The sequence below is a fragment of the Cynocephalus volans genome, chromosome 1 (genome assembly GCF_027409185.1).
Source record: "Cynocephalus volans isolate mCynVol1 chromosome 1, mCynVol1.pri, whole genome shotgun sequence".
In the NCBI taxonomy this organism is placed as follows: Eukaryota; Metazoa; Chordata; class Mammalia; order Dermoptera; family Cynocephalidae; genus Cynocephalus; species Cynocephalus volans.
This window is the reverse complement of record NC_084460.1, coordinates 239,646,718-239,673,968: the sequence shown is the minus strand read 5'-3', so window position 1 is coordinate 239,673,968 and position 27,251 is coordinate 239,646,718. Positions and strand designations below refer to the sequence as shown.

Here is a 27,251-nt window from a genome sequence, read left to right as displayed (position 1 = left end):
ACTCTCCGATGCATCTTCTCTTCAGCTTATGCATGCATGATGCATACGTGTGCACACACACACACACCCTCCCCCCATATGGGTACAGTAAAAAGCCTGCTTGTTAGTTGGAGCATTTACTAATCCTAGGGGCCAAGATCTGTAGCTAGCCACCTTCCTACACCAAAGAAGACTGTCTTCCTCAGCAAGCTGAGCTTGTATATCTGTAAAGAGTTTTTTGGAAATAACTTCCCCACCTCCCATCCTCAGGAATCAGTGTGGTCCCAACTTTATGCTTGCGTACTTATGTGAACACACAAGCATATGCACACAAGTTAAAAGTCATTATATGTGTATGTCAAAAGTGGCTCCTATAACATTGGGTATTAGGTTCCAACATAACAATTTGAGGCGGACACCAACATTCAGACCATTGCACTTACCTTACCCTAGTTAGTAGTATATTTAATTTTATATCATAACACGCTGGCAGATATCATCACTCAGCAATGAGCATATTACAGTTAATCTATTTAAACTATCACTATCTTAAACTATTTTAGAAAGAGCCATAGCATTTCCCATTGCTTTACAAAAATATCTAAGGATGTTTTGTTGATAGTATATATGACAAAGTTACTGTTCCTCCTGTTCCTTTTGAATAGTCCTAGTGATATCTAATTCTGTGACTTTTATTGGTTTGTCTCGCTATTTTAAGCACACATATTTTGTACATCTGCTCAAGAGCTGGTATGGCCTTAAACTAATTGAAATTAGATTTTCTTCAGTCTCTGTAAAGGAAGACTTTATAATGAGTTGCTCAGATTGGACATTTTGTGGTTGGAGGGAAATAGTTTCAAATTCTAGGAAACAACAGATCAAAGAAAGAAAGAAACAAGGGACTGGCATAAGCAGGGTTCAGTTCCCAAACTGTTTGTGGACTTTGCCCCTGAGGTAGGATTGTGAGGGCAGAAGGTTGAACAGGCCTAAGCCTGTAAGCAGCCCCTCAGCCTCAGGCACACTGGAGGCGTGGTGACATTTCAATATTACATCCTTTTCCCACTGACTTTTTCTGTCAGCTTTAGTTGGTTTATTCTCTCATAAAACAATTTTTATGTAATATAAGATTAAATGGAAGTTTTTACATTCTTTCTGTTTTGTTATATATGGGTAACCATTCAAAATGAGATTTGTTCCCTTTTATGTATCTTTTAAATTCAGTTCTAGAAGAGAGAATTGGCAATACTAAAAAATAGAAGCACCTAAGTGTTTATGCCACCTTAAAAAAAAAAAGCACTAAACTCAATGAGGGAAATTTAGCAATCAGAGGGTTAGAAACTAATTTTGGTGACTTGGTGAGTGGAAAAAATTCACCAAAGGTATGGTATGGAATGGTATGTTATTTAATATAAGCATCAGTACCAGAAGCAGCAAGATGTCAAATTAGGTGGTTTCCATTTAAATCTTATGTAGCTGTGTATCATGTTGGTTTAATTTAAAAAATTTATGTATCTTGGTGCCTGTTATTTCAGATCATTAGCTATATTTGATTAGGCTTTTTTGATGTTAAGCTTTTTCAAAGTTTTTGAATCCACAGATTACTAGTGCCAACTAGTTTAAAAAATACATCCAAAGTATGCACAGGGTCTTCAAAAAGTTCATGGAATGATACGTATATCTTTTAATTCAGTTTTTCCACAAACTTTTTGAAATATTCTCTCATAAATTACCAAATTTCCCATAGTGAAGAATGTGTGAGAAAGGACCTAGTCTCTAAAGAAGCTGTTGTTTCGAAGACCAGTTTTGCTTCTTCTTTTTCGTTTTTGTTGTTGTTGAGTAGTTAGTACATTCATATGATTCAGAATTTAAAGGGTACAATAGGTTATGCTATGAAGATTCTTTTTCCCAGCAACTTAGTTTCTCTTTCCATGAGGCAACCAATGTTTTAATCTTTAAGTCACTTTGATTTTTATAAACCTAGCTAAATTTTTAAATATTTGTGATCAAATGTATACCTAATATTTTATGTTCTGTTTATGTCATTTGGCATGATTTATTTCCTAATTGTATTGCCTGATTAAGAACAAATGATTGTTTCTACTTAACTATTTTCTAATTGGGCATTTAAATTTTTTTTGTTCGGTTTGGTTGCTATTGAAAGTAGAAAACATTAGCATATTTGTATAAATACAGGTACTTTATTGAAAAGTTACCATATTTATGAAATTCTATATATTAAATGATTTACTTACTGTTAAGCAGTGTTTTTCCCTTTGAAAAGCTGTTATTAAATTAAGGATATCACTTATAATCAGCAGAGTCTTAGAACAGAGAAAATATGATATTTCCCTTTACATGTTTCTCAGAGGGGAAACACTGAATTAAAGGGTGTGATAAAATCATAATTCTCATTCTGTGTTCCTAGATTTCTTACCAGTGTAATTGAACTCATTTCAGGTTTTATTCCTCTTCCCCCATCCTCAGTTTAATATGTATGAGATGTTGGTCAACCTCAGAGTTTAGAAAGGGACAGTGCACGTTAGCCATGTTTGTTTCCCTTTAGGTGTTATAAATGTTCAAAGTTTTAGATAAATTAAATAGCAATCATTATCTTTTCTAAAATTGTTCATTGTTTCTGGATAATATTTGCCTATGTGTTCCTAAGCCTATCATAAAGTTTTTTAAATGTATATTAATTTTTAAAGAATATACAAACGATGTAATTACTAGTTTTCCTCTTTCAAAATCAGTAGAGTGCATTGGTGTGAAACAAACTCATAGATATGTGCCTTGCTGTAGTGTCATTGTTTTATTGTTTGCATGCTCACTTGCCAGATTATATATGTTTACAAATGCACATCAATTTAGTTTTGTTGTTATGTCCAGTACATTGTTGGGACTTAATATGTTTGCTGGGTAACTAATCTTCAAAGCATACAGCAATTAATATGTGTGTGTTTCTAAAATTAGTCATTTCCTTCTCTTAATTGTACCATTTAAATAGAGCTTTAGTTACTTGTACACTCAGGAAGAAATTTGAAGTATTGTTAAAGGAATACAAATTTCAATAAACTGGGAATTATTTCTAAAAGGGTCCATGAGAGAAGGGAGAGGAGGAGGGAACTTTGGAGTGGGGGTACCTGGATTGGAGTAGTCCTTGCTGCTCTGCAGGATGTTATAATTTATCAATGATTAAAAACATGAAAGAACTTTGTATTTATTTAAGCATAATGTCCATATTTAACACTTGGCACCCCGGGGCTGACATTGTCTGGTGGTAACATATTTTTGGAATTATAATCAAAATTTGCAGTTCTGTTTTTTTTAATCTGCTTTAGTTTACAACATAAATCACATTTCTCCAAAGACAGTCTTTGCAATCATTATTTAAACAAGAGATTTCAGGCAAGTTGTAAAGTTTTTCAATTGATTTGGTCTTTAATACTAGCAACAGGAGCAATTACTTGGATTATCATTTTAACATAATTTTTTACCCAGCAATCCTTTTGAAAGTATTGTTTGCTTAGATTGAAACGCTTCCTTCTGCCTGCAGTGCAACAGATTAAAAAAGAGAGAAATGCAGGCAAATCAATATGTAAAATTGGGTCAGTGCATCATTGGGGAACCTGTGTACCTGTGGTCTGGATTGTGTTGAGTTGGAGAGTTACAGGAAATGGGGGGGGTAGGGGGGGAGAGAAAGAGAGAGAGATTGAGAGAGAGAGCGAGAGAGCACAAATGAATGCAAATTGCCACACTTCCCTGCTTGGTGGACAAAAAGGGGATTAGGACCCTGGGGAATCCAGGACAATAAACTGCTCACCAAGAAGAAAGGAATCTGGAGTCAGTGTTGGCAATTGTGGATGTTGAAAGGAGTAAAGGGTCAAGATCGGAACAGAAGTAGTTGGGGAGTTTATAGTCCCAGGACAGGTAGGAAAATGGGCCGAGCCACATTACTGCCCCTTGGAAGTGTGTCTAGGAGGGCTGTGGATTTTAGATACATGAGCAGAAGTGTGAGTGAAAGTAGAGAGCACTGAAGCGCCATTGAAGGCTGCTGGTGAGATTTTTGGGTATTGTTTGTAGTCTTTCTATATCTGTGGAATTAAAGCTGCGCAATGAAGCACACATTTCATATTTCATGTGTCACATGCATTTCAGTTATGATTATCAAATGTGATTATGATTATATGAATATGATTATGAATATGATAGGAATATGGTTATGATTATATAATGTAAACAGTTAACAGTTTAAGTTGAAGATGTGCAAACGTGGATTTTTTTCTCTTCATGAAAGGAAATATATATTTATATTTATTTTATTTATTTTTATATATCCATGGTCATATACACACATTTTTTTCTTTCTTACAGAAACCAAAAAAAGAGTTGGTAATAGTTTTGTTAAACATTCTTTGTTTTTCCCCCAACTAGTTAACAGATTTCAAATGCAAATTCTCTCTTATACCCAAATTCAAATCTCTGTCACTCACTACTAGAGCCTGTGGAATGTGGCTTTGATCTGAGAGTGTTGTACTCGTGGTAACTACATGTTTCATTTCTGGGTTCTGCGTTCAAGAATTTTTCTGGTTTTTTCTTGAAATAATGCTGAAATTTGTCTTTCTAAATTTTCTCTTTTTGTGTTGGTGTAGCTAGCTGTACACCTGTCTCAGAGTTTTGCTCAGGATAATACGCTTTAGAATTTGAACCAGAGGAGACTTTTTCCTCTCTGACTTAAGGCATCTCTGTGGGGCCAAGGTTTTGTTAATTATTCTACAATCCAAGGAAACAGCAGCAAGTGGCTGGGCTAAAGAGAATACCTGCTAAGAAGAGCAAAGAAGCAATTGTAGATCAGAATTTTGGCTCCAGCTGGTAAAAGATACCAGTTTTCTACTATCTCTTTTCCTTTCACAGGGGAGCATCCCACTGCCACATCTGGCTTCACTTTTGGTTTCTAAATGGGCTTATTAGTTTTGCTATTTTGAATATGGGTGATCTTGGAAAGACTGGTCTGAGAAACAATCCTGACATTTCCAATAGAAACAAAAAAGACGTAGAGTACATTGACCCAAGACAGACTTTGGGACCATCCCTGTGAGCCCTTCCAGTATTGGCCAAAGCACCAGACTCTCATTCTCACAGGAAGAAGAGGGAGGTGTAAAGGTAAAAAGTGGAGGCTTTTTTAGATTTTTTGTTGTTTATATTGCCAGTTTGGCTCTGATGTAGAAATCTGCCTGTTTCTTCTCCTTTGCCTGCAGGCTGGAGGCTCTCAGGTCATCTTTACTAATCCACTGGAGATAGTGAAGATTCGCCTGCAGGTAGCTGGAGAGATCACCACAGGACCCAGAGTCAGTGCCCTGAATGTGCTTCGGGACTTGGGACTTTTTGGTCTGTATAAGGTGCGTACATTCCCTAGGGTTATCTCAGTAGAGCGGTTGTAATGTACTCAATATAAATGTGAAAGAATGTGGAAACCTGACTCCCCCCCCCCACTTCCCCAGCTGAAAAGTAATCTTGTCCAGCAGAGTAGTCTGTGGAGTAGAAAATCAAACAAAAAGAAGAAATCAGGACATTTCTATTAGAGGCAGTGGGATACATAAGCATGCTCTCCTGTTGTCATCTTCAGGCTTTTATGAAGCTCCCAGCATGGAGGCCAGCACTGCAGACCTGCCGGCTTCAAGCTCGCAGCCTTTCATTTGATCGGGGGTTTGGGAAAAGTTTCTTTGGTGTTCTCTTTGGGCTGGTTTAGGACTTTAAAATAGTCTTGTGTTTATTTTGAGTCCGAGTTATCTCTATTGTTATCTTCCCAGAAGGAGCTTCTCTTTGTCTTAATAATTTGACCACAGTAAAACAGCAGTAGAGTTTGGTAGGATTCAGGTTTTTAAGAAGTTAAGTGGTAGGATTTGTCAATAATGAATTCCATTAGGGGAAAAAAAAAAACAACCAGAGTGTACACTGTATTTGAGCAAAACGCCAGTCAACAGATTCCTTCCCTGCAGGTATACTTACTCCCATCATTACAGATAAGATGTAATGGAGCAGAAGCTATTATTTTTCTTAAACAAGGAAGAGTATTTCTTCCCATTCCTTGGCCTCATATAAGGGGGAATACATAAATTTATCTTCTATAGGTAACTGTATTTCCACAGCACCTGATTTATTTATAGATCCATCACTGCAGAAATGTGTAAATTTGCTTCTATAGCCGAAAATTAGAAATCAGAAATTCTCTAGATTAGAATCACACAGCTACAGGGCTCTCTGGAGACCGACAGACAGTGATGCCTGTCACGAGAGAGTTTTGTAGACACTTTTGCCACCCCCACCCCACCCCCATTTCTATCCTTTTTGGAATTCCCTTCTGAAAGCTGAATTTATTAATATTGTTTCTGTATTATCTTTTAGAGAGTCCTTGGGTTTTTTTCTTTCTTTCTTTTTTTTTTTAATGTTTGAGCTTGTCTTTTAGAAACAGCCATTAGGGAAACAAGTACTGAGCTGGAGTATTTGCGTAGCTCGGTAAAGCCTCGGGCCATGGAATACCATGGGTTACTGACAGAGCTGAGGAAGATGTTCATTGCAACCTCAGTCACTGGGACAAGCCATCCCTGGGTGGTTTTCTACACCCATGGAAACCACTTGCTAAAATATTTTGTCTGGTTTCCCCCCAATCCTCTGCTATTTAGGACATGGGGAATGAGGAAGGAAGATTTGTGGTTTCTTTCCTCTTCCCTAGAATAGTTACTTTCCTTCACCACTGTCTATAGCTTCTTCCCTGGCACTGAGGGGGCTCTAAACTGATGTAGATTAAATTGGTCATTTGTTAGTTTTTTTATGCTGCCTTTACTGGTTGCTTGGGCTATTAATATTGGGATTCAAGTCTAAACACCTTTACTCCCTGCTCACACCAAAGCCAATGGTGTGATGCCAATGGTGTGAAGCCAGTGCCTAGAGCAAATGACCTGAAGGTTTGGGAATTGAATTTTTATTAACTTTAAAAAACTGAATCTAGTTCAACAGGTATAAAGTTTCAGTTATGCAACATTAATAAGGTATAGAGACCTGCTGTACAGCATCATGCTTATAGTTAATATTGTACTGCACACAATATAAAAACCAAAAAAAAAAATTATAAAAATTTTATTTAAAAAACTATAAAAAATACAAAAATTTAAGTGGGTAGATCTCATGTTATGTGTTCTCACAACAAAAAAGATAAATCAATTAATTTTAAAAAACCAAATGTATACTAGAAATGCCAGAAAATTCTTAGTTGTCAGAATACTATCATTACCCACTTATTAATTTTAGGACTCCAGGACCCATCATCCTTTCAAAGCTTCCACAGCTTGAGCCAAGCATATTTCCTAAGCTCCACTAGTCTCCCCTCACCCCCATTTCCCTTTCACGTCAGTTCTAATGCTGTTTGAGGGACACCTCAGGCTTGTCACTGACAGCCCCCTGGAGCCCACTTGGCCATTCACACCCTGTTTACACACTGTTTTGCACTATTTCCTCACTGTGTGACAGGGTGCCAAAGCGTGTTTCCTCCGAGACATTCCCTTTTCTGCAATCTATTTTCCTGTTTATGCTCATTGCAAGCTTCTTCTGGCTGATGAAAACGGACATGTTGGAGGTATAAATCTTCTTGCTGCTGGAGCCATGGCAGGTAACTAAAAAAAATTTTTTTAACCAAAAAAAATCCTCCTCCCATTATTTTTATTAAGTACAGAATCTCTATGTACTTTTCCCCTTTATTTCTTGAAGGGTTATTGTTTGTATCTGACTTAGTTTAAATATGATTGCTTTTTCTTCTTTGTGGGATGTGCTGTAATTTTGATGAGAGTTAATTACATTTGCATAATGTGGATAAACAGCTTAATGCAGCTTAGCAACTTGGAGCCAAATTAGATCTGCCCATCTAAATTGGGCTTTCATCATTAACACGTTTCTTAGCCTCTTGTGCCCCTGAAACCCTGAGTACAACCAATCTGAGCATTAAGGTGGAAAAGTTCTTCATCAATTCAGTTGCTATGTTGTACCTCATGCTGATGAACAGAACTAGCATTCCCTTACTTTCTATCTTTGTATATTGGAATCTCCATGATTTGGCTCAAAATTGAGCTTTCTTCATGAAGCTGTCCCTGTTCTTCCTACCATTGCCCTCATTAGATCAAAGTAAGCAGTACCCTTCAACAAAGCACTGTGAACTTGATTATATCTCTTTTCTGACTCTAACACTTTGTCTCTTATTAATGGTTGTTGCATAGGTTTTATCCTCTGTATCAGGCTGACAGCTTCTTGAGGGCAGGAGTTTCCTTCTGTTCATTCTTGCCTTCCCTACGTGGCCAACATAGTAATACTAGGAGCTCAATAAATATCAATGGAATGAGTGAAAATCTTCATCTAGTCAAAGATATCAAATTAGGCAAAGAAAAGGTTGCATTTGAAAAAGGAGCCTAATAAATGCAGGAAAGTACTAAGATGCTTCCTTCTGATCTCACAGGTATAGCCTTGCTCTTGAATTATAAAGGAGCTGACTTGGAATAGAAGGGGAAAATCAGGTATTCATAGCTGCACCAGCACATGGAAATGACAGAGGAAGGAAAGGGTGCATGTTTGCTCTCCATACAGCCAGTAATGAGACATTACAGAGCTCAGTGTGTCTTGGACCAGCCGGGCTTCACTGTGTGGCTGTCTTACTGGGTTCATTCTCCTCTGGTGGCCCTGGCTAATCAGCAAGACAGCCTGAGCACTTCCTGAAGTGTGGTATGCTTGGTGTATGGTAGCAGCCCTTGGTTCTGAGAGTGTCGGGATGAGCCATATTGTTGTTCTGGCCTGTGATGACAGGGGATGACTTGGATTTTTAAGAAGCTCCCCCAGAGGGCCGATCACGTGGCACACTCGGAGAGTGCGGCGCTGGGAGTGCGGAGCTGGGAGCGGGGCGCTGCCGCACAGGTTCAGATCCTACATAGGGATGGCCAGTGTGCTCACTGGCTGAGCGCGGTGCGCCCAACCCCAAGCCAAGGGTTGTGATCCCCTTACCAGTCACAAAAAGGACAAAGAAAAAGAAAAAAAAAGCTCCCCCAGAGAGCTTCGAGCCCTTATGTGGGGTTCAGCAAATCCCTTATTTGGGGTTCAGCAAATCCCTTGTTCTCTGACATTCGTAATTTCAGTCAGTTACATGTTCAAAAGCCAGTACAGTTACCTACTCAGTCTTGGCACTGAGTGTTGTTCCAGCTTCTTTCTGGTACTCACCAGTCTCTTAGTTTTAAAAGGAGGCCAGAGTTTCCCCTCTAAGCTTTTTCCCTGTGCTTTCCAATCAGCAGCAAAAACAGCCAGAGAACAGTTTGATCATGGACAGACATTTTGCCAGCAGTTGACAGAACCAAGTAAACATTTCCATGGAACTGTCAGCGCCAACTTCTTGCCCACAGGCATTCGATATCAGTTTTCAGAATGAGAAATGACTTCTTCTAATATTTTTATGAGTAAAACTCTGCTGGCAGACACTGAGAACATTCAGAATCTTGCCTCCAAAGGAAAGCAATTTGCCTAGTTTCATCTGAATAGTGTGCAGGGCCATGCCGAGGGGAGGTATTTGAATGTTCTCTAACAGAGCCCCCACAAGGCTGCCAGCTCCATTTGCCTAGTGATGATAAGTGATATTCAGGCCAAATTGAATTTCTTCCCCCTGGAGAAGGTTATATTGCTCCTTTGTTCCCTGTTTTGTTTTATACGTAAAAGGTGTGGTTGTGAAATCCATCTTCTGTGTTCTGCTGCTGATCAATCCCAGCATGACCCCAGGGAGATCAGGCGTAGGGGATGGATAAGAAGGCCTTTCCATGATCAGCTCCCCTGTTGTTCCTTAACTGGTTGCCTGACCTGCTCTCACTCCAGTTGTAATGACTTCTGTCATGTGAGCATGTCTGAAAGGAGTCACAGTCGACTCTCAAGTTAGCACCTCCAACAGGTGAGTGGTTATGAGTATTGATGTTCACCTCCCACAGTATGGTTGGCAAGAATCAGCAAAAAACCCTACAGTTTGGTGTCAGATATATTTAGCAGCTCAGTAAATTGACATTATCCTCTTATTTATTATACATAAAAATACTTGTATCTTATTTAAGGAGAAAAAAAAAAAGGTGGTAACACAATTGAAACCAAGAGGAAATACTTGGGAATTGTCCTATTAATATTGCTGCATTTTTTTTTTTTTATTCTCGTAGTTCTTTGGCATCATGCAGTGCAGAGTGGTTTTCTTAATTTAGAAAGAAAAACAAAATTTTGCCCTGATTATACTGAAGCAACTAATAGGCTTCTACATCCTTTTTCCATTAACACCCAGACAGCTTTGAAGGAGCTTTTTGTTCCCTTCAAGTGTTTAAAGTTGCAAGTTGTATTGTTAGACATTAGGAGTATTTCTATGCTTTGTAAGGTACTTTGGATGAATTAAGTGTGGCTTTCTCCTGAAAGGTGTGCCTGCTGCTTCTCTGGTGACCCCAGCTGATGTCATCAAGACAAGACTGCAAGTGGCTGCCCGCGCTGGCCAGACGACATACAGTGGTGTAATTGACTGTTTCAGGAAGATACTTCGGGAAGAAGGGCCCTCAGCATTTTGGAAAGGGACTGCAGGTAGAGGCTGGAGCCATACAGAATGGCTGGCTGGCTTTAGCATCCTGCTCCCATTACTCAGCGGTTGTCTTTGCTACAGTCATTCTGGTTTCAAGTCTCTTCCACCCCTGCCTCTCTTTTTCAGCTCGAGTGTTTCGATCCTCTCCCCAGTTTGGTGTTACCTTGGTCACCTATGAACTTCTCCAGCGGTGGTTTTACATTGATTTTGGAGGCCTGTAAGTGCAACTCCTTTACAAAGAGATCACTGAAACCAAAACAAATATTCGTTCTGTATACAAAGACATTTTTTGAACTCTTACAAAACTGATAAGATAGAATCCTTTAAGACCAATGCATTTAAAACAGAGGGCTTAAGAAGCTTCAGTATTAAGGGAGCAGGACCTTGGCAGAGCGACATCATACACAGTATTAAGCAGCTACTTGGGGAAAGTTTAGGGAGGCAGCAAATTAAAATGCTTTGTGAATAATAATTGCCTTTTTTTGTGTGAGCAAATATGAGCTTCATGGAGTTAGGCCCTTGTTATGTGGATTGTATTATATGACCTTTTCACCAGAAGTAATGTAAATAATGTGTATTAGTAATACTTCTGTGAATTTTCTTTTAATGTCCCATGTCCCTTCACATCTCTGATATTTCATTATTCACCATAATTTATTATTAGATAAGTATTGATGTTCTTAGAGCTAATTTATTGCAAGAAAACAATAGGTTTAAAGAGAGTTTATGGCCAGGCACATAATCACTGGTGGGGCATAGGCCAGAAATTGGGCTTCTTGAAGCTTAGCACTTGAAGCTTGCTCTGAGAAGAATTACTTGTTGAATTTGCTGGGTGGGGAAGTTGTACCCAAGCAAGCAGTCATGAGATTTTCAGCAGAAGACCAAGTGCTGTTTCTGAGTCCTGACCTCGTAAACCTGTGAACCCCTCTCCTGCTCAAAGGCCAAGTAGGGAATTAGCTTTTAAACCGAGAAGGGGAGGGACCTATACAAAGACAGTGAGAATAACAATCTTACAATTCCATTTCAGAAATGTTAAGGTTCAGGCATTTCTAATGCTTTCACATTCTGTAAAAGTAAGAACTAAATTTATTTCTAATAATTTTAGTGATAACCTTTATGAGTCCATTATTTAAAAAGTTAACTTTTTATAAATTAAGTCAAAAGAAAATGTACACTTTTTATGATTAATTTTATATATGCTTAGTGCAGGAAATTTGGAAAACAGAAAAGTATAAAAGAAAAAATCATCTATAATCTTACTCCCCAGAGAGTGTTAATATTTGAGTGTATTTTCTTACCTTTTTTCTATGGCTCTTTTTGTATTTGTATGAGGGATCTTCTAAAGTTCATAGATTTGTATTATCTTTTTTGTTGTTTTTTGTTTGTTTGCTTGAGTTTTTTTGCTGACTAGCCAGTATGGGGATCTGAACCCTTGACCTTGGTGTTGTAACACTGTGTTCTAACCAACCAAGCTAATCAGTCAGCCCTGTACATTATCTATTTTTCCATGAACTTTTTGAGGTACCCACATATATAAGCATTGAAATTGAGGCCATTTCTGTTCTAAATCAAATATGTGAATGTGTTGCTTTCAAAGCAGTTATAAATCATAACTAATGTAGCATAGAAGACATGGAAATGGTTGAGACAAACACTCTTCTTTGTGGCACATGGGTCAGACTGAAAATGTTCACTTGTAAGCCACCCTCAGGAGTCTTGAGCACGCTAACCATTGCCTTTTTCCTGTCAACAGCAAACCCTCTGGCTCAGAACCAACACCCAAGTCACGCATTGCAGATCTTCCTCCTGCCAATCCTGATCACATCGGTGGATATAGACTCGCTACAGCCACTTTTGCTGGCATTGAAAACAAGTTTGGCCTTTATCTTCCCAAATTTAAGTCTCCTAGTGTTGCTGTGGTTCAGCCAAAGGCAGCAGCAACTCAGTGATGAGAAGACTGCTGAGTGTGGCAAAATGGTGCCATGAAGAGAGAGGCTTAGGAGAGCAGCCCTGTAATGTATCCAGTCAGCTGCATGGTGCTGACTGAGCTGAGTTGTCAAACTGTTCTTTCTATATGACATATACATATAGTTGTTTATAAAGACATCATTTGCCCAGGGAAAAAAGCCACAATGCAGTTTCAAGCTTTAGCCTTATGTGTTGAAATGTTTTTCTAAGCCTTGGCATGAATTAGTGTTCCAGACTGCTTTGCACAGCTTGCACTTACAGTGACTGTACATATTGTACATCTTTGTACAGAGACATCTTGGCACCTCATCCCAGCAAATCACATTTATAGACATGTAATGTGGTTCTGAGTGGCTTGAAATGTACAGAATGTTTTGAAAGTGTTTTATTAAGAATCACACGAGAATAAATGTATTAAAATTAAGTTCATTCTCTTATTGGTGACTTATGGAAATAAAGCATCAATATTGGATGTATTTATTTCCTAGTTTGTTTTCCATTCTGGAATGAAAAGGTATTTGCTGATAAAAGGCATAACAAGACCTAGCACTGACACCATTGAATAAGCGATACTTTGGAAAGATGCATGCCAGTGGATGCCAGAGGACTAGGCTAATGACTTGTGTGTGCTGATGTGTTTTCATTTGTATTTAACGTGTGTTTAGACCCTCCTCTGTTCATCAGTCCAAAAGCATTTCCTAGATAGCTCCTCTCCTGTCAGTGTGCATATGGAACAGTGATGTCCCCAGCATTACTGGCTTAGTTTTGCTTTCCTCTGCAAGCAAGACACAGCAAGGCAATGGCCAAGCTTTCAAAAGAGTAATGGATACTTTGGCAGTTTTCCTTTCTATAGATATGACTCCAATCAAAAATAAAATACACATCAAAATGTGTGCACGTAGTTGGATTTTTCTTCATAAGTATACTTACTAATAGTGCTCTTTGTTCTGATTCACTGCTGAGTCCAAATAACATGATTAGGTTTGCCTTTTGTACTTTCTAGGAGATCAACAATTTGGTTTGGAAAGGGCTAGGGTGGAATGGGAGGAGGGAAGAAAAGAAGAAAAGCTCTATATGGTGATTTATTGGGGTCTAGGTCCTTACTTAGGAGTCCAAATGCAAACTATTTATTGCAAAAGTCACTTACCGTGGATGTGATTACCAATTTGGATCTCAACATGCATTTGACAGTCACATCTACACTATGCTATGGATGTGATTTGATGTTTGACATCAGAATTTATTTGCTTTAGCAGAGTGCTTTGGGAAAACATTATTGCTATTATTGCCAATGAGCCAGGATATGAGAATGTATGCAAATATTTTCAAGGGGTGAGCCTGGAGATGGACCAAGTCATCTGACAGCCCACTAACAACAACAATAGGCTCTATCAAAGCCCACCAAGAATAAAAGAATTAGCTTTGAAAGCAAGTTATTTCCAAATGTTTTAGATTTGTCTCATTAGAATGGAACAAGTAACAATATATTTGTTTTACTATTACCACTTGTTAAAAATATACAAGCAGTCTATGGATATGTGATTATAAAAGATTCATATAATACATATGTATATAGAGTAAGATGTGAAAATGCTCTCTTGACCCCCCTTTGCCCCCCCACCACTTCCTGCCCCAGAGGTAATCACTGCTAACAGAGTATAAATTTGTAGTCTGTTTTTCGTACATCTGTATAAACATATGCACATACTTTTATTTTAAAAACAGAATTATGCTATGTATGTGTTGTTCAGTGACTCACTTTTGTTCACTTAATATGTCTTTGAGATCCTTCCATGTCAGTTTGTATTTATCTTATTTCTAATAGCTGCATAGCATTTCATTGTAGAGATTATGATACTTTTCATAAATAGTTCTTTATTGACATTTATGCATTTTTTACACTATTGCAAACAATGCTGTAGTGAATGGTAAATATCTCTACACATATGTTGAGTACATGTGCTAGTATATGATTAGGATAGATATTTAGAATTGGAATTGAAAATTTATAAGATATGAGTTTCACATTTTTATACATATTGCCACATTGTTCTTCAAAAAGGCTTTATTAATTTACTTTCCTAATGACAGCATATGAGAATGCCTATTTCTTTGCAGCCTCAGCAAAAATAGATGTTATGAGTCTTTTATATTTTAAGCAAATCCTGATAGGCGATCACTGTTTTAACTTTAATTTTCCTAATTGCTAGGAAAGGTTGAATGTCTTTTCATATTTACTGGTCATTTGTATATTTTCTTGTTGTGGAATATATGGAAAGCACATGAAACATATGTATGCATGTGTATACACACACACACACACACACACACATATTAAACAAAATATCATAAAGTGAACACCCACATGACCACCAGGTCAAGAAATAGAACATTACCAACACCTCAGATATTCCCCATATATTCCTCTCCATCACAACCCCCACTCTTCACTTTAACATCATCCCGACAGTTCATTTCTTTGCTTTTCTTTATAGTTTTAACACCCATATATACATCCCTACACACTATATTTAGTCCTTGTTTTTGAAATTTATATGAATCACAATTATATACTTTTGAGACTTCTTTTGCTAAACATTATAAGATTAATCCATATAAATATGTAGCTATAATTTGTTTATTTCATTGTATGAAGGTATTACAACTTATTTTTCATCTTACTCTTGGTAGACATTTGGGTTTTTTTCTGGTTTGGAGATATTACAAACAGTGCTGCTATGGATATTTTGAACATGTATTCTGGAGTATACATTTTTTAAAGGATATATACATAAGAGTAGAACCACAGAGTAACATGGTTTGTTATATTCAACTTTATTAGATCATGCCAAACTGTTTCCAAAGATTCTTGTACTGATTTACATTCCCCCCAGGTTTTATTTTTACCAATATGATAAGTGTATAATGGTAAATCATTGTGTTTTTAATTAGCATTTTTCTTATATCAAGAGAGGCTGAACATATTTCATATGTTTATTGGCCATCTGGATTTCATCTTTGATGAATGAAGTATGTGTTAAAGTATTTTGCCCATTTTTCTCATTAATTTGCAGAGAGTTCTTTATATATTCTGGATACTAGTCCTTTATGAGTTGTTTGTATTACAGAATCTTTTCCCACTTTGTAGCTTGTCTTTTCACAATGTTTTTGGTACATTAACATTTTAATATGTTCAAATATATCAATATTTTTTCTTTATGGTTAGCTTGTATTGTATTTCATCTTTTTAAAAAATTATTCTCTCTAGGTCAAAAATATAGTTAATGTTTTCTTGTTAAATGCTTTATAGTCTTGCCTCACACATTTAGGTTCCATCCAACTTGGAAACCATCTTTCACATACAAGGGTACTTCAAAAAGCTTGTGGAAAAATAAAATTAAAAGATAATACAATCTTTCCATGAACTTTTTGAAGGCTGCTTATATAGCATGAGGTAATTTTTTTGCTTCTTTGTATGGCTAGTCTGTTGTGCCTGCACTGCTTATCGAAAAGACCTTCCTCTCCCTGTTGCTTTGAAGAGCCTTCTCTGTTGTACATTGTGTCGATACAAGCAGGGATCTTTTCTGGGCTCTTTTTTATATTGGTCTTTTCCTGTGCCACTACGGTCTTTTCCTTATCTTAAAAAAATAAGTTTTGATAATAGTATAGCAAGTTCTTTCACCTTGTTATTCTTCAAGAGCTTGTGGCTCTTCTTGGTTCTTTGCTCTTCCATTTACATTTTAGAAACAGCTTATCAAGTTCCACCCAAAAAATAAACCAAAACCATTGAAATTTTGATTGGAGTTGCAATAAGTCTACAAGCCATTTGGTATAGAATTGATGCCATTATAGTGGGCCTTCCAATCCATGAATGTGATATATCTCTATTCAGTCTTTTTAATGTCTTAATAAAATTTTATAATCACCAAAGAGGTCTTGTATATCTTTTGTTATGTATGCTTAGGTACATTATACAACTGAAGCTATTATAAATTATATCTTTTTAGGCTGACGGGTTAGCACAGTTGGTTAGAGCATAGAGTTGATAACACCAAGATACAGGGTTCAATCCCTGTACTGGCTAGCCTCCAAAAAAAAAAAAAAATTATATCTTTTTCAAAAATGTCATTTCTGGTATGCAGAACTGTAACTGAGTTTTCCCCTACTTTTTGTTTTTAAAAAATGTCAAGCTACAGAAAAGTTTGAAGAGGTAAAATGAATTCTTTCAATACCTTTCACCTAGATTCACTTATTTATATTTTTCCACATTTGCTTTGTCTTTATATATATAAATACTCATTTATTTTTGCTAAAACATTTGAAAGTAAGTTACAGATATCATGGTACTTTAACTATTTCAGTGTATATCTCCTAAGTATTAGGACATTCTCCAACAAAACAATACCATTATCACATGTAAGGAAAACTATAACTTCATAATATTATCTGATATTCAGTCTAAATTCAAACTTCCCCAATAATTCCAAAAGTGTCTTTTTCTGATCCAAGATCTAATAAAAAGTGATGCATTTTGCTCGGTGGTTGAACATTTTTAGTCTCTTTAACTCTGAAGTAGTCCCCCTGCTTTTTTGTTAGTTTTTCTTAATGTTGTCAGCTAGTTGTCTGATAGAATGGCTCACATACTTTATCTGGTTGTTTCCTCCTGGTATTGTCTATAGTATTCCAGTACTATAAACTGGAAGTTAGTCTAGCAGTACAGTTAATTTTTCTTTTTAACAGTTTTATGGAGTATGATCCATTTTGCAGTTAATTTTTTTATATGGTATGATGTAAGAGTCTCAATTCACCTTCTTCTTATGGATATCCAATTGTCTCAGCACCATTTCTTAAAAAGACTATGATTTCCTCAATGAATTGCCTTTGTGCTTTTATCAAAAATGAACTGACTATACATGTAAGGGCTTATTTCTAGTATCTCAGGTCTATTCCATCCATCTATATCACTATATTTATGCCAGTACTGCACTGTCTTGATTATTGTATATCGTTTTGAAATATCTTCTAACTTTGTTATTTTTCAAAACTATTTTGTCTATATTGGATCTTTTGCATTTCCATATAAAGTTTAGAATTAGCATGTCACCTTCTACAGAAAAAAAAAAAAAAGCCAGCTGGTGTTCTAATAGGGCTTTTGTTGGATCTATAGATCAATTTCGGGAGAATTGACATCTTAACAATCTTGAGTTTTCCAACCCACAAATTTAGAATGTCTCTCTACTTATTTCAATCTTTTAAAATTTCAGCCATGTTAGTAGTTTTCAGTATTTCTTTGTTAAAATTTATTCCTAAGTATTTTATTGTTTATGATTTTTATGAATGAAATTGTTTAAACTTCATTTCCAGATTGTTTATTGTCAGTATGTAGAGATATAACTGATTTTTGTATATTTATTCTGTATCTTGCAACCTTACTGAACTTACTAGTTTTGGTAGTGGGTTTTGTTTTTTTTCCTTTTTTAATCCACTTGGACATTTTGCAGTTGTGGGTTTTGTTTTCTATGTGTATCTCCTTCTTTGTTGTTCCTCTGCTCCTTTACTGCCTTATGTCTAAAATATATACTTTGTAGTGTACCATTTTAATTTCCTTTTCAAAAAAATTTTGGTGCTCTTTTCTTAGTGGTTACCCTAGGGTTATAATATATATTTTAATTTATCACAATCTACCTCTGATTAATGTTAATTCCAGAAAAACATAAACACTTTGTTATAATGTAGCTCCAGTTCCTTCCCTCCTTTTGCTGTTGTAGTCATGTATATTACATCTTTATATAACTCACAGTACAGTTTTATAATTATTGATCCTTGCAGTTGTATTTTAAATCAATTAAGAAAAAAGAAAACATATATTTAGTTTTTTATATGTGATTGCCTTTATTGATGCTCTTTATTTCTTCATGTGAATTTAAGTTACCATCTGCTATGATTTGAATGTGACCCCCAAAGTTCATGTGTTGAAAACTTAATCCCCAACGCAACAGTGTTGAGAGATGGGACCTTTAAGAGGTGATTAGGTCATGAGGGCTCTGCTCTCATGAATGGATTAATGTAGTGATTGTGGGAGTTGGTTAGTTATCATCATAGTGGGCTTGTTATAAAAGCGAATTTGGCCCCCTCTTGCTTTCTTACTCAGACACTCTTGCCGTTCTGCCTTCCACCATGGGATGACACAGGATGAAGGCCCTTGCCAGATGCTGGCACATGCTCTTGAACTTCCCAGCCTCCAGAACTGGGAGCCAAATAAATTTCTTTAGTTATAAATTACCCAGTCTGTGGTATTCTGTTAAAGCAGCGTAAAACAGACTAAGACACCATCTACTGTTATTTCTTTGCAGATAGAAGGACTTCCTTTACTAATTCTTGCAGGCAGGTCAGCAACAAATCCTCTTACTCTCAGTCATTTTTTTTCAGAATGTCATTATTCTACCTTCATTTTTGAAGAATAATTTTGTTGGATATAGAATTCTTGGTTGACAGTTTCTCTCTCCCAGCACTTTAAATATGTCATCCTCCTACCTTATGGCACCCATTGTTTCTGATGAGAAATCAGTCATTGATCATATTGTGATTCCTTTATATATGGTAAGTCCTCTTTCTCTTGCTACTTTTAATATTTTCTCTTTGTATTTTGAATATGATGTGTTTAAGTGTGAATCTTTTTTTCTAGCCCTTTTTGCTCTCTCTCTTCTTTTGGAACTCCAATTATGTATAAATTGGGATGCTTGATGGGGCTCCACAGGTCTCTGAGTCTTTGTTCATTTTTCTTCATTTTTTCTTTCATCAGATTTTCAGGAGTTTTTTTTTTTCTTCCTTCTTGGGTTGATTTTATTAAATTTTAAGTTTTCTAGGTATTTGTCCATTTTATCTAAATTTTAAAATGTATTTGTTGAGTTTTATTATTTTTTAATATCTGCAGCATTCATATTTCTTGTTTTTCATTTCTGATATTATTTGTGACTTCTTTCTGTATGTTAATGATACTTTCCAGAGATTGGTCGATTTTATTAGTTTTTACAGAGAACTGACTTCTGTCTTTGTTGATCTTTTCAATTACATTCGTTTCATTTATTTTTGCCCTTATTTGTTTTCTTTCCTGTATTTCATTTATTTATTATTGTAACATGATTATACATATCTGTGGGGTACAGCACTGAATATCAATACCTGTGTGCAATACATGATGTCCAAATCAGAATAATTAGTATATTCAGCATAACATAATGTAATCATTTTTGTGGCCCTTTATCAATTTCTTGCTAACCCCCTTTCTTCTCCCTCCCCTTTTCCCACCACTGGTGGCCTCAGTTCCATTCCCTGCTTTGAAAATTTAACTAATTATCATGATTGTTGTATCTTTCTTTCTTTTTTTTGCTTATTTATTTTTTACCTAGCTTCCACTTATGAGTGAGGACATGTGGTATTTCTCTGTCTTGCTTATTTCACTTAACATAATTTTCTCTAAGTTCATCCATGTTGCTGCAAATGGCAGAATTTCATTCTTTTTTATGGCAGAGTAGTATTCCATTGCATATATGTACCACATTTTCCTCATCCTGTCATCCATCAGTGGACATTTAGGTGGTTCCAACTCTTAGTTATTGTAAACAGAGCTGTGATAAACATGGGAGTGTGGGTATTCCTTTAGCGTGATGATTTCCATTCCTCTGGGTATACACCCAGAAGTGGGATTGCTGGATCATATGGTAGTCCTATCTGTACTTGTTTGAGGAACCTCCACACTGTTTTCCATCATGGCTGCACTAATTTACAGTCCCACCAAAAGTGTAGGAGGGTTCCCCTTTCTCCGCAACCTCACCAGCATTTGTTGTTCTTTGTCTTTTTGATAATGGCCACTCTAACTGGCATGAGATGATATCTCAATGTGGTTTGATTTGCATTTCCCTGATGCTTAGTGATGTTGAGCATTTTCTCATGTCTGTTGGCCATTTGTATACCTTCCTTTGAGAAATGCTTATTTAGCTCCTTTGCCCATTTTTTAATTGGGTTACTTGTTTTTTTTACTATTAAGCTGTTTGAGTTCCTTGTATCCCAGATATTATTCCCTCGTTGGATGCATAGTTTGAAAATATTTTCTTCCATGCTGTAGGTTGTATTTTTTGCTCTGTTAATTGCTTCTTTTGCTGTGCAGAGGCTTTTTAGTTTAATTCCATTTGTTTATTGTTTTTCTTTTGTTGCCTGTGCTTTTGGGATCTTATTCATAAAATCTTTGCCCAGTCCTACTTCCTGAAGTGCTTCCCCTATGTTTTCTTCTAGTAGTTTCATAGTTTGGAGTATTACATTAAAGTCTAATCCATTTTGAGTTTATTTTTGTATATGGTGAGAGATAGGGGTCTAGTTTTATTCTTCTACATGTGGCTGTACAGTTTTCCCAGCACCATTTATTCAAGAGACTGTACTTTCACCAGTGAATACTCTTGGCACTTTTATCAAAAATCAGTTAGGTGTATTTTGCATCTATGTTCATCAGAGATATTGGCCTCTAGTTTTCTTTTTTTGTTGTTGTATCTTTGTCTTATTTTGGTATCAAGGTGATGCTGGCCTCATAGAATGTGTTTGGGAGAATGACCTCTGTTTCAATTTTTTGGAATAGTTTGAAGAGAATTGGTACTAATTTCTCTTTAAAGGTTTGGTAGAATTCAGCAGTAAAGCCATCCAGTCTGGGCTTTTCCTTCTTCGGAGACTCCTGATTACTGCTTAAATCTTGTTGCTTGTTATTGGTCTTTTCAGGTTTTGTATTTCTTCTTGGTTCAGTCTTGGTAGTTTGTATGTGCCCAAAAATGTATCCATTTCCTCCAGGTTTTCAAATTTGCTTGCCTATGTCTGTTTATAATAGTCTCTAATGATTCTTTGTATTTCTGTGGTATCAGTTGTAATGTCTCCTTTTTCATTTTTGATTTTTGTTATTTGGGTCTTCTCTTCATTTTTTAGTTAGCCTAGCTAATGGTTTGTGTATTTTGTTTATCTTCTCAAAAAATCCAACTTTTTGTTTTGTTGGTCTTTTGTATCATTTTTTGAGGTCTCTATTTCATTTAGTTCTGCTCTGATCTTATTTATTTCTTTCTGTCTACTAATTTTGGGATTGGATTTTTCTTGATTTCTAGTTCTTTCAGGTGTAGCATTAAGTTATTTGAAATCTTTCTATTCTTTTGATATGTGTTTATTGAGATAAACTTCCCTCTTAGTACTGCTTTTGCAGCATCCTACAGGTTTTGGTATAATGTGTCTTTATTTTCATTAGTTTCAAGAATTTTTCTGATTTCCTGTTTAATTTCTTCTTGGACCTATAGGTCATTCAGAAGCATGTTGATTCATTTCCATGTATTTGTATAGTTTCCAGAGTTTCGCTTATTATTGATTTCTAGTCTTAATCCCTTGTGGTCTGTAAAGATAGTTGAAATGATTTCCCATTTTAAAAATTTGTTAAGACTTGATTTGTGACCAAACATGTGGCTTATTCTGGAGAATGTTCCATGTGCTGTTGAGAAGAATGTATATTCTGTATTTGTTTGATGAAATGTTATGTAGATATCTTCCAGGTCCAGTGGTCTAAAGTGTAGTTTAAATCCTGTTTCTCTGTTGATTCGTTGCCTAGATAATCTGTCCAATGCTGAGAGGGGGTGTTCAGGTCCCCAACTACTATTGTATAGGGGTCTATCTCTTTCATTAGGCCTAATAGTGTTTGCTTTATATATCTGGGTGTTCCAGTGTTGGGTGCATATATATTTATGATTGTTATGTCTTCTTGCTGGATAGATCCCTTTATCATTGTATAGTGGCCTTGTCTCTTTTAAAAAAGTTTTTGGTGTAAAGTCTATTTTATCTGATATAATAGCTACTTCTGCTCATTTTTGGTTTCCATTTGCATGGTATATCTTTTTCCATCTCTTCACTATTAGTCTGTGTGTGTTGTTACAGGTGAGGTGAGTCTCTCTAAGGCAGTATATAGTTGGGTCTAGCTTTTTAATCTAATCAATCAATCTTTATCTTTTGAGTGGGGAGTTTAGCCTATTTACATTTAGGGTTGTTATTGAAAGGCATTGTCTTACTCTTAGCATTTTATTGATTTTCCTTTGGATTTTTAAATATCTTTTGTTCCTCTCTTGCCCTTTTATTGTTTGTCTTTGATGTTCGTTTTTTAAGGTGATAAGAGTTAGTTTCTTTCTCTTTCTCATTTGCACTTTTGTTCTACCGGTGGGTTTTATTCTTTCTCATGTATTTGCAAAGTGATTTCATTCTTCAGATTCCAGATGCAGGATTCCCTTAAGGATTTCTTGCAGGGAGGTTGTATGGTGGTGAACTCCTGCAGTTCTGAAAATATGCTATTTTTCCCTCATTTCTAAAGGATACCTGGGTATAGTATTCTTGACTGGCAGTTTTTTTCTTTTAGTATTTTGAATATATCATCTAATTTTCTTCTTGCCTGTATCATTTCTGTTGAGAAGTCTGCTGTTAGTCTGATGGGGACTCCCTCATAGGAGCCTTGATGCTTTTCTCTTGCTATTTTTAAGATTCTCTCTTTGCTTTTGAGCTTTGCCAGTCTGACTGTAATATGTCTCAGAGATAATCTTTTTGGATTGATCTGTTTGGGGATCTTTGAGCCTCCAGGATCTGAAGGTCTGTGTCTCTCCCTATACCTGGGAAGTTTTCTATCATTATTTTGTTGGATAGGTTTTCAGTGCCTTTTCCTTTCTCCTCCCTTTCTTGAACGCCCATGATTTGGATGTTTGTGCACTTACAGTCATCTGCTAGCTCTCTTAGATTTTCTTCATTTTTATTATTTTTTTCTTTTTTTGTCAACCTGGGCTATTTCAGAGACTGTCTTCAAGATCAGAAATTCTTTTTTCTGCTTGCTATAACCTGCTGCTTAAGCTCTTGGTTGTAATTTTTATTTTGTTGAATGAATCCTTCAGTTCCAGGAGTTCTGGTACTTTCTTTGTTAAGGTATTGATATTTTCATAAATTCCTCCTTCATAGCCCAGATACTTTTTTCATTGTGTTATGTAACTGAGTCTTCTCCTATCTCATTGAGTTTCCTTAAGATTGTTGCCTGGAATTTGTTTTCAGTCATTTCAAGGGATTCCTATATGGGGTCTGGTACTTGAGAATTACTGTATTATTCCTTTAGTGGAGTCATATTTTCTTTCTTTCTTTTTTTTTTTTTTTTTTTGTATTTCTAGTATTTCTACATTGATGTGTGGTCATCTGATAGAGCATTTGCTTTTTCTATTAATCTGGAGTAGGCTTTGAGGAGAAAGACTTCCTCCTCTTTTTCTGGACTTTGCTGATGACTGTCCTTGTGTCGATGCAGTGAGTGGTTGGTGGACTGCCTGCATGGTGGCCATAGCAGCTGCTATGGTGGTAAGCTGCCCTTGCAGCAGCAGTGGCTGTGGTAGTGGGTGGGGTGGACCACTAGCATGGAAGCAGTGGTTGTGGCAGTGGCGGGGGCTGCAGTCCCCAGGTGTGCTCCTGTCTTCTGTTGGGTGAAGGCTGCCTGCAGCTTGCTGAGGTCCCTGGGTGCGCTCCTGCCTTCTGTCAGGTGGGGTGCTGCCTGAGGCTCCTGCTGAGATCCCTGGGCATACTCCTCCCTTCTGTCAGGCAAGGGGCTTCCCATGGCTCCTGATGAGGTCCCTGAGTGTGCACCTGCCTTCTTTTGGGTGGAGGGCTGCCCATGGCTCCTGCTTCTATTTACTTGGGTTTATTTTATCATTCCTGTTCTAAATACTTGAGATAAATATTTATCTATTTTTTAAAAAAGAAACTGGAAAAACTTTCATTATGATTTTCTCCAAGAATCTTTTCTATTCACTATATGCTAGAAATAATAGAAAATGAGAAGGAACTCTTAGCTAATTATGATTTTTCTTGGATTCATGGCTTATTTAGAAGAGTGTTTCTTAATTTCCAAATTTGAGAAGATCTGTTGGTTTTTGTTATTGACTTCTAGAATAATTGCATTGTGGTCAAAGAACATGCTAGTGTAGTAAATTGATTTATTTAAAATTTCTATATCTTACTGCTTTTTTGTTTGCATATTATAGATTCACTAAACAGAAAGAAACAAAATATATAAACTCCAAACTAAAATTCTGTCAATTAGTAAAAGAAGCATGTGAAAATCTCTCATTACAATTTTGTATTTTCTTTTTCTCCTTGTAGTTCTGCTAATGTTTACTTTATTATTTTAAGGTTATGTCATTAGGTGCACCAAAACTTAAAATTATTAGAGCTTCTTAGTGAATTTAATTTTTTGTCATCATAAAGTCTCCCTTTTTATCTCTAGAAATGATTTTTGTCTAAAAATATATATATATATATATTTTTGCCTTTTTTATGACCGGCACTCAGCCAGTGAGTGCACCGGCCATTCCTATATAGGATCCGAACCCGCGGCGGGAGCGTCGCCACATTCCCAGCGCCACACTCTCCCAAGTGCGCCACGGGCTCGGCCCTCTAAAAATATTTTTAAATTAATGTAACTATACCAATTATCTTTGTTGATATTTAAAAGGTATATTTTCCCCATCCTTTTATTTTCACATTTTCTCTAGTTTTAGGTATGTCACTTGTAAGCAGTATATATTTGGATTTTTAAAAAAATGTTTTCCAACTTTAGTCTTTCAGCTGAAGCATTTGTAGTTCATTTAGTGCAATTACTGATATACATTATTTATATCTAAGTGCAACATTTCATTTTGTGATTTCTTTGTTCCAACTCTTTTATGTTTATTTTTATTCTTTTCTTGGGTGGTTTGGATCAATTATTTTTACTTTTCTATTCTTTGCCTACTGTTTTAGTCTGGAGTTTATATATTTTGTTTCTTTTTGTTTTAGTGAATCTATAATATGCATACTTAATTTTCTAAAATCAAAGGTGAATTCCTCTACCCTGCTCCTATTAATATAAGGATCTGGTATACTTGAAGACTTGGTATTAGTCCTCACTTTAGTGCAAACGCTGCTTAAGCACTCAGCTTACTTCTCTGGGTTCTAGCTTTTTTTTAGATTGTTGACTTGTAATTTCTTACTATATTGTCACCTCTTTAGCACTTTAAAGATTTTTTAAAATTAAGCATTTTAAGTTTTCAGCTGTGATACAAATGACCTAGCCTGCCATTTTTCTAGGAATGAAGTTCCTTATTTGTGAGTTTTCTGTGAACTGCCTCTTCTTTAACTAGGGTGATTATAATTTTACTCTTTGATTTCTAGAAATTCTTTGTATAATCTGATTATTAACCCTTTGCAATATTTCTCCTAATCCTTTTCTGTGCATTTATCTTAAATTTTTTTTTATATTGAACACAGGATGAGGAGTAGGAAGATGTTTTGTTTTTCTTAAACTATTTTTTAGAGCAGTTTTAGCAATTGAGGGGAAAGTACAGAGTTCCTATGTACCGTTCCCCACCGTCCCCCCACCCCTTGCCCAGCCTCTCCCTCTGTCAACATCCTACACCACAGTGGTATATTTGTTGCAACTGATGAACCTATATTGACACATCATTATCACCCAAAGCTCATAATTTACACTATGGATTCACTCTTGGTGTTTGTACATTCTATAGATTTTGACAAAGATATAATGACATGTACCCACCATTGTAAAAAATAATTTCAATGCCTTAAAACCTTGTGCTTTGTCTATTCATCTCCCCCTTCCCCAACTCCTGACAACCACTGATCTTTTTACCATAGTTTTGCCTTTTCCAGAATGTCATATAGTTGGGATTATACAGTATGTAGCCTTTTCAGATTGGTTTTTCACTTAATAATATTCATTTAAGTTTCATCTAATTTTTTTATGGCTTGATAGCTCAGTTCGTTTTAGTGCTGAGTAATATTCAGTTGTCTGGATGTACCACAGCTTATTTATATACTCAACTACTGAAGTACGTCTTGGTTGTTTCCAAATTTGGGCAATTAAGAATAAAGCTGCTGTCAACATTAGTGTGCAAATTCTCCTTTGGACGTTAGTTTTCAACTCATTTGGGTATATATGAAGGAATGTAATTGGTGGATTATATGGTAAGAGTATGTTTAGTTTTGTAAGAAACTGCCAAACTGTCTTCCAAACTGGCTGTACTATTTTGCATTCCCACAAGCAATAAATTAGTCTTCTTGCTCCATATCCCTACCAGCATTTGGTGGTGTTGATGTTTGGATTTTGGCCATTCTAATAGGTGTGCAGTGGTATCTCACTGTTGTTTTACTTTGCAGTTCCCTAATGACATATGATGTTGAGCATCTTTTTATATGCTTACTTTCCATCTGTATGTTTTCATTGGTGAAGTGTCTGTTTAGATCTGTTGCCCATTTTTTAATGTTTGTTTCCTTAGTAAGTTTAAAAGTTCCTTGTATATTTTGGATAACAGCCCTTTATCAGAATGTCTTTTGCAAATATTTTCTTCCAGGCTGTATCTTATGTTCTCATTTTCTTGACATTGTCTTTCATGGAGTTTTTAACTTAAATGAAAATGAAAATTATTTCTTGCATGGATTATGCCTTCAGTGTTATATCTAAAAAGTCATCACCATACTCCAGATATCTCCTAATCAAAGTTTCTCCTTTGTTACCTTCTAGGTGTTTCATAGTTTTGTTTTACATTTTAGGGGTGTAGAGTTGTTTATAACATTCCTTTATTAT

General features: G+C 36.1%; 1 protein-coding gene across 2 annotated transcripts in view; it reads left to right on the top strand.

Annotated features, from left to right (window-relative positions):
• SLC25A12 (solute carrier family 25 member 12) overlaps window positions 1-13,011 on the top strand; it is an 87,556-nt gene extending 74,545 nt beyond the window's left edge. For both annotated transcript variants that reach the window (XM_063094867.1, XM_063094869.1), the window contains 5 exons: window positions 5,235-5,375; window positions 7,504-7,642; window positions 10,450-10,608; window positions 10,733-10,823; window positions 12,360-13,011. In XM_063094867.1, the coding sequence (XP_062950937.1) occupies window positions 5,235-5,375; window positions 7,504-7,642; window positions 10,450-10,608; window positions 10,733-10,823; window positions 12,360-12,555 (726 nt within the window). In that variant the 3' untranslated portion in view covers window positions 12,556-13,011. The remainder of the gene's footprint in view (window positions 1-5,234; window positions 5,376-7,503; window positions 7,643-10,449; window positions 10,609-10,732; window positions 10,824-12,359) is intronic.
• The last annotated feature ends 14,240 nt before the right edge of the window (window positions 13,012-27,251 follow it).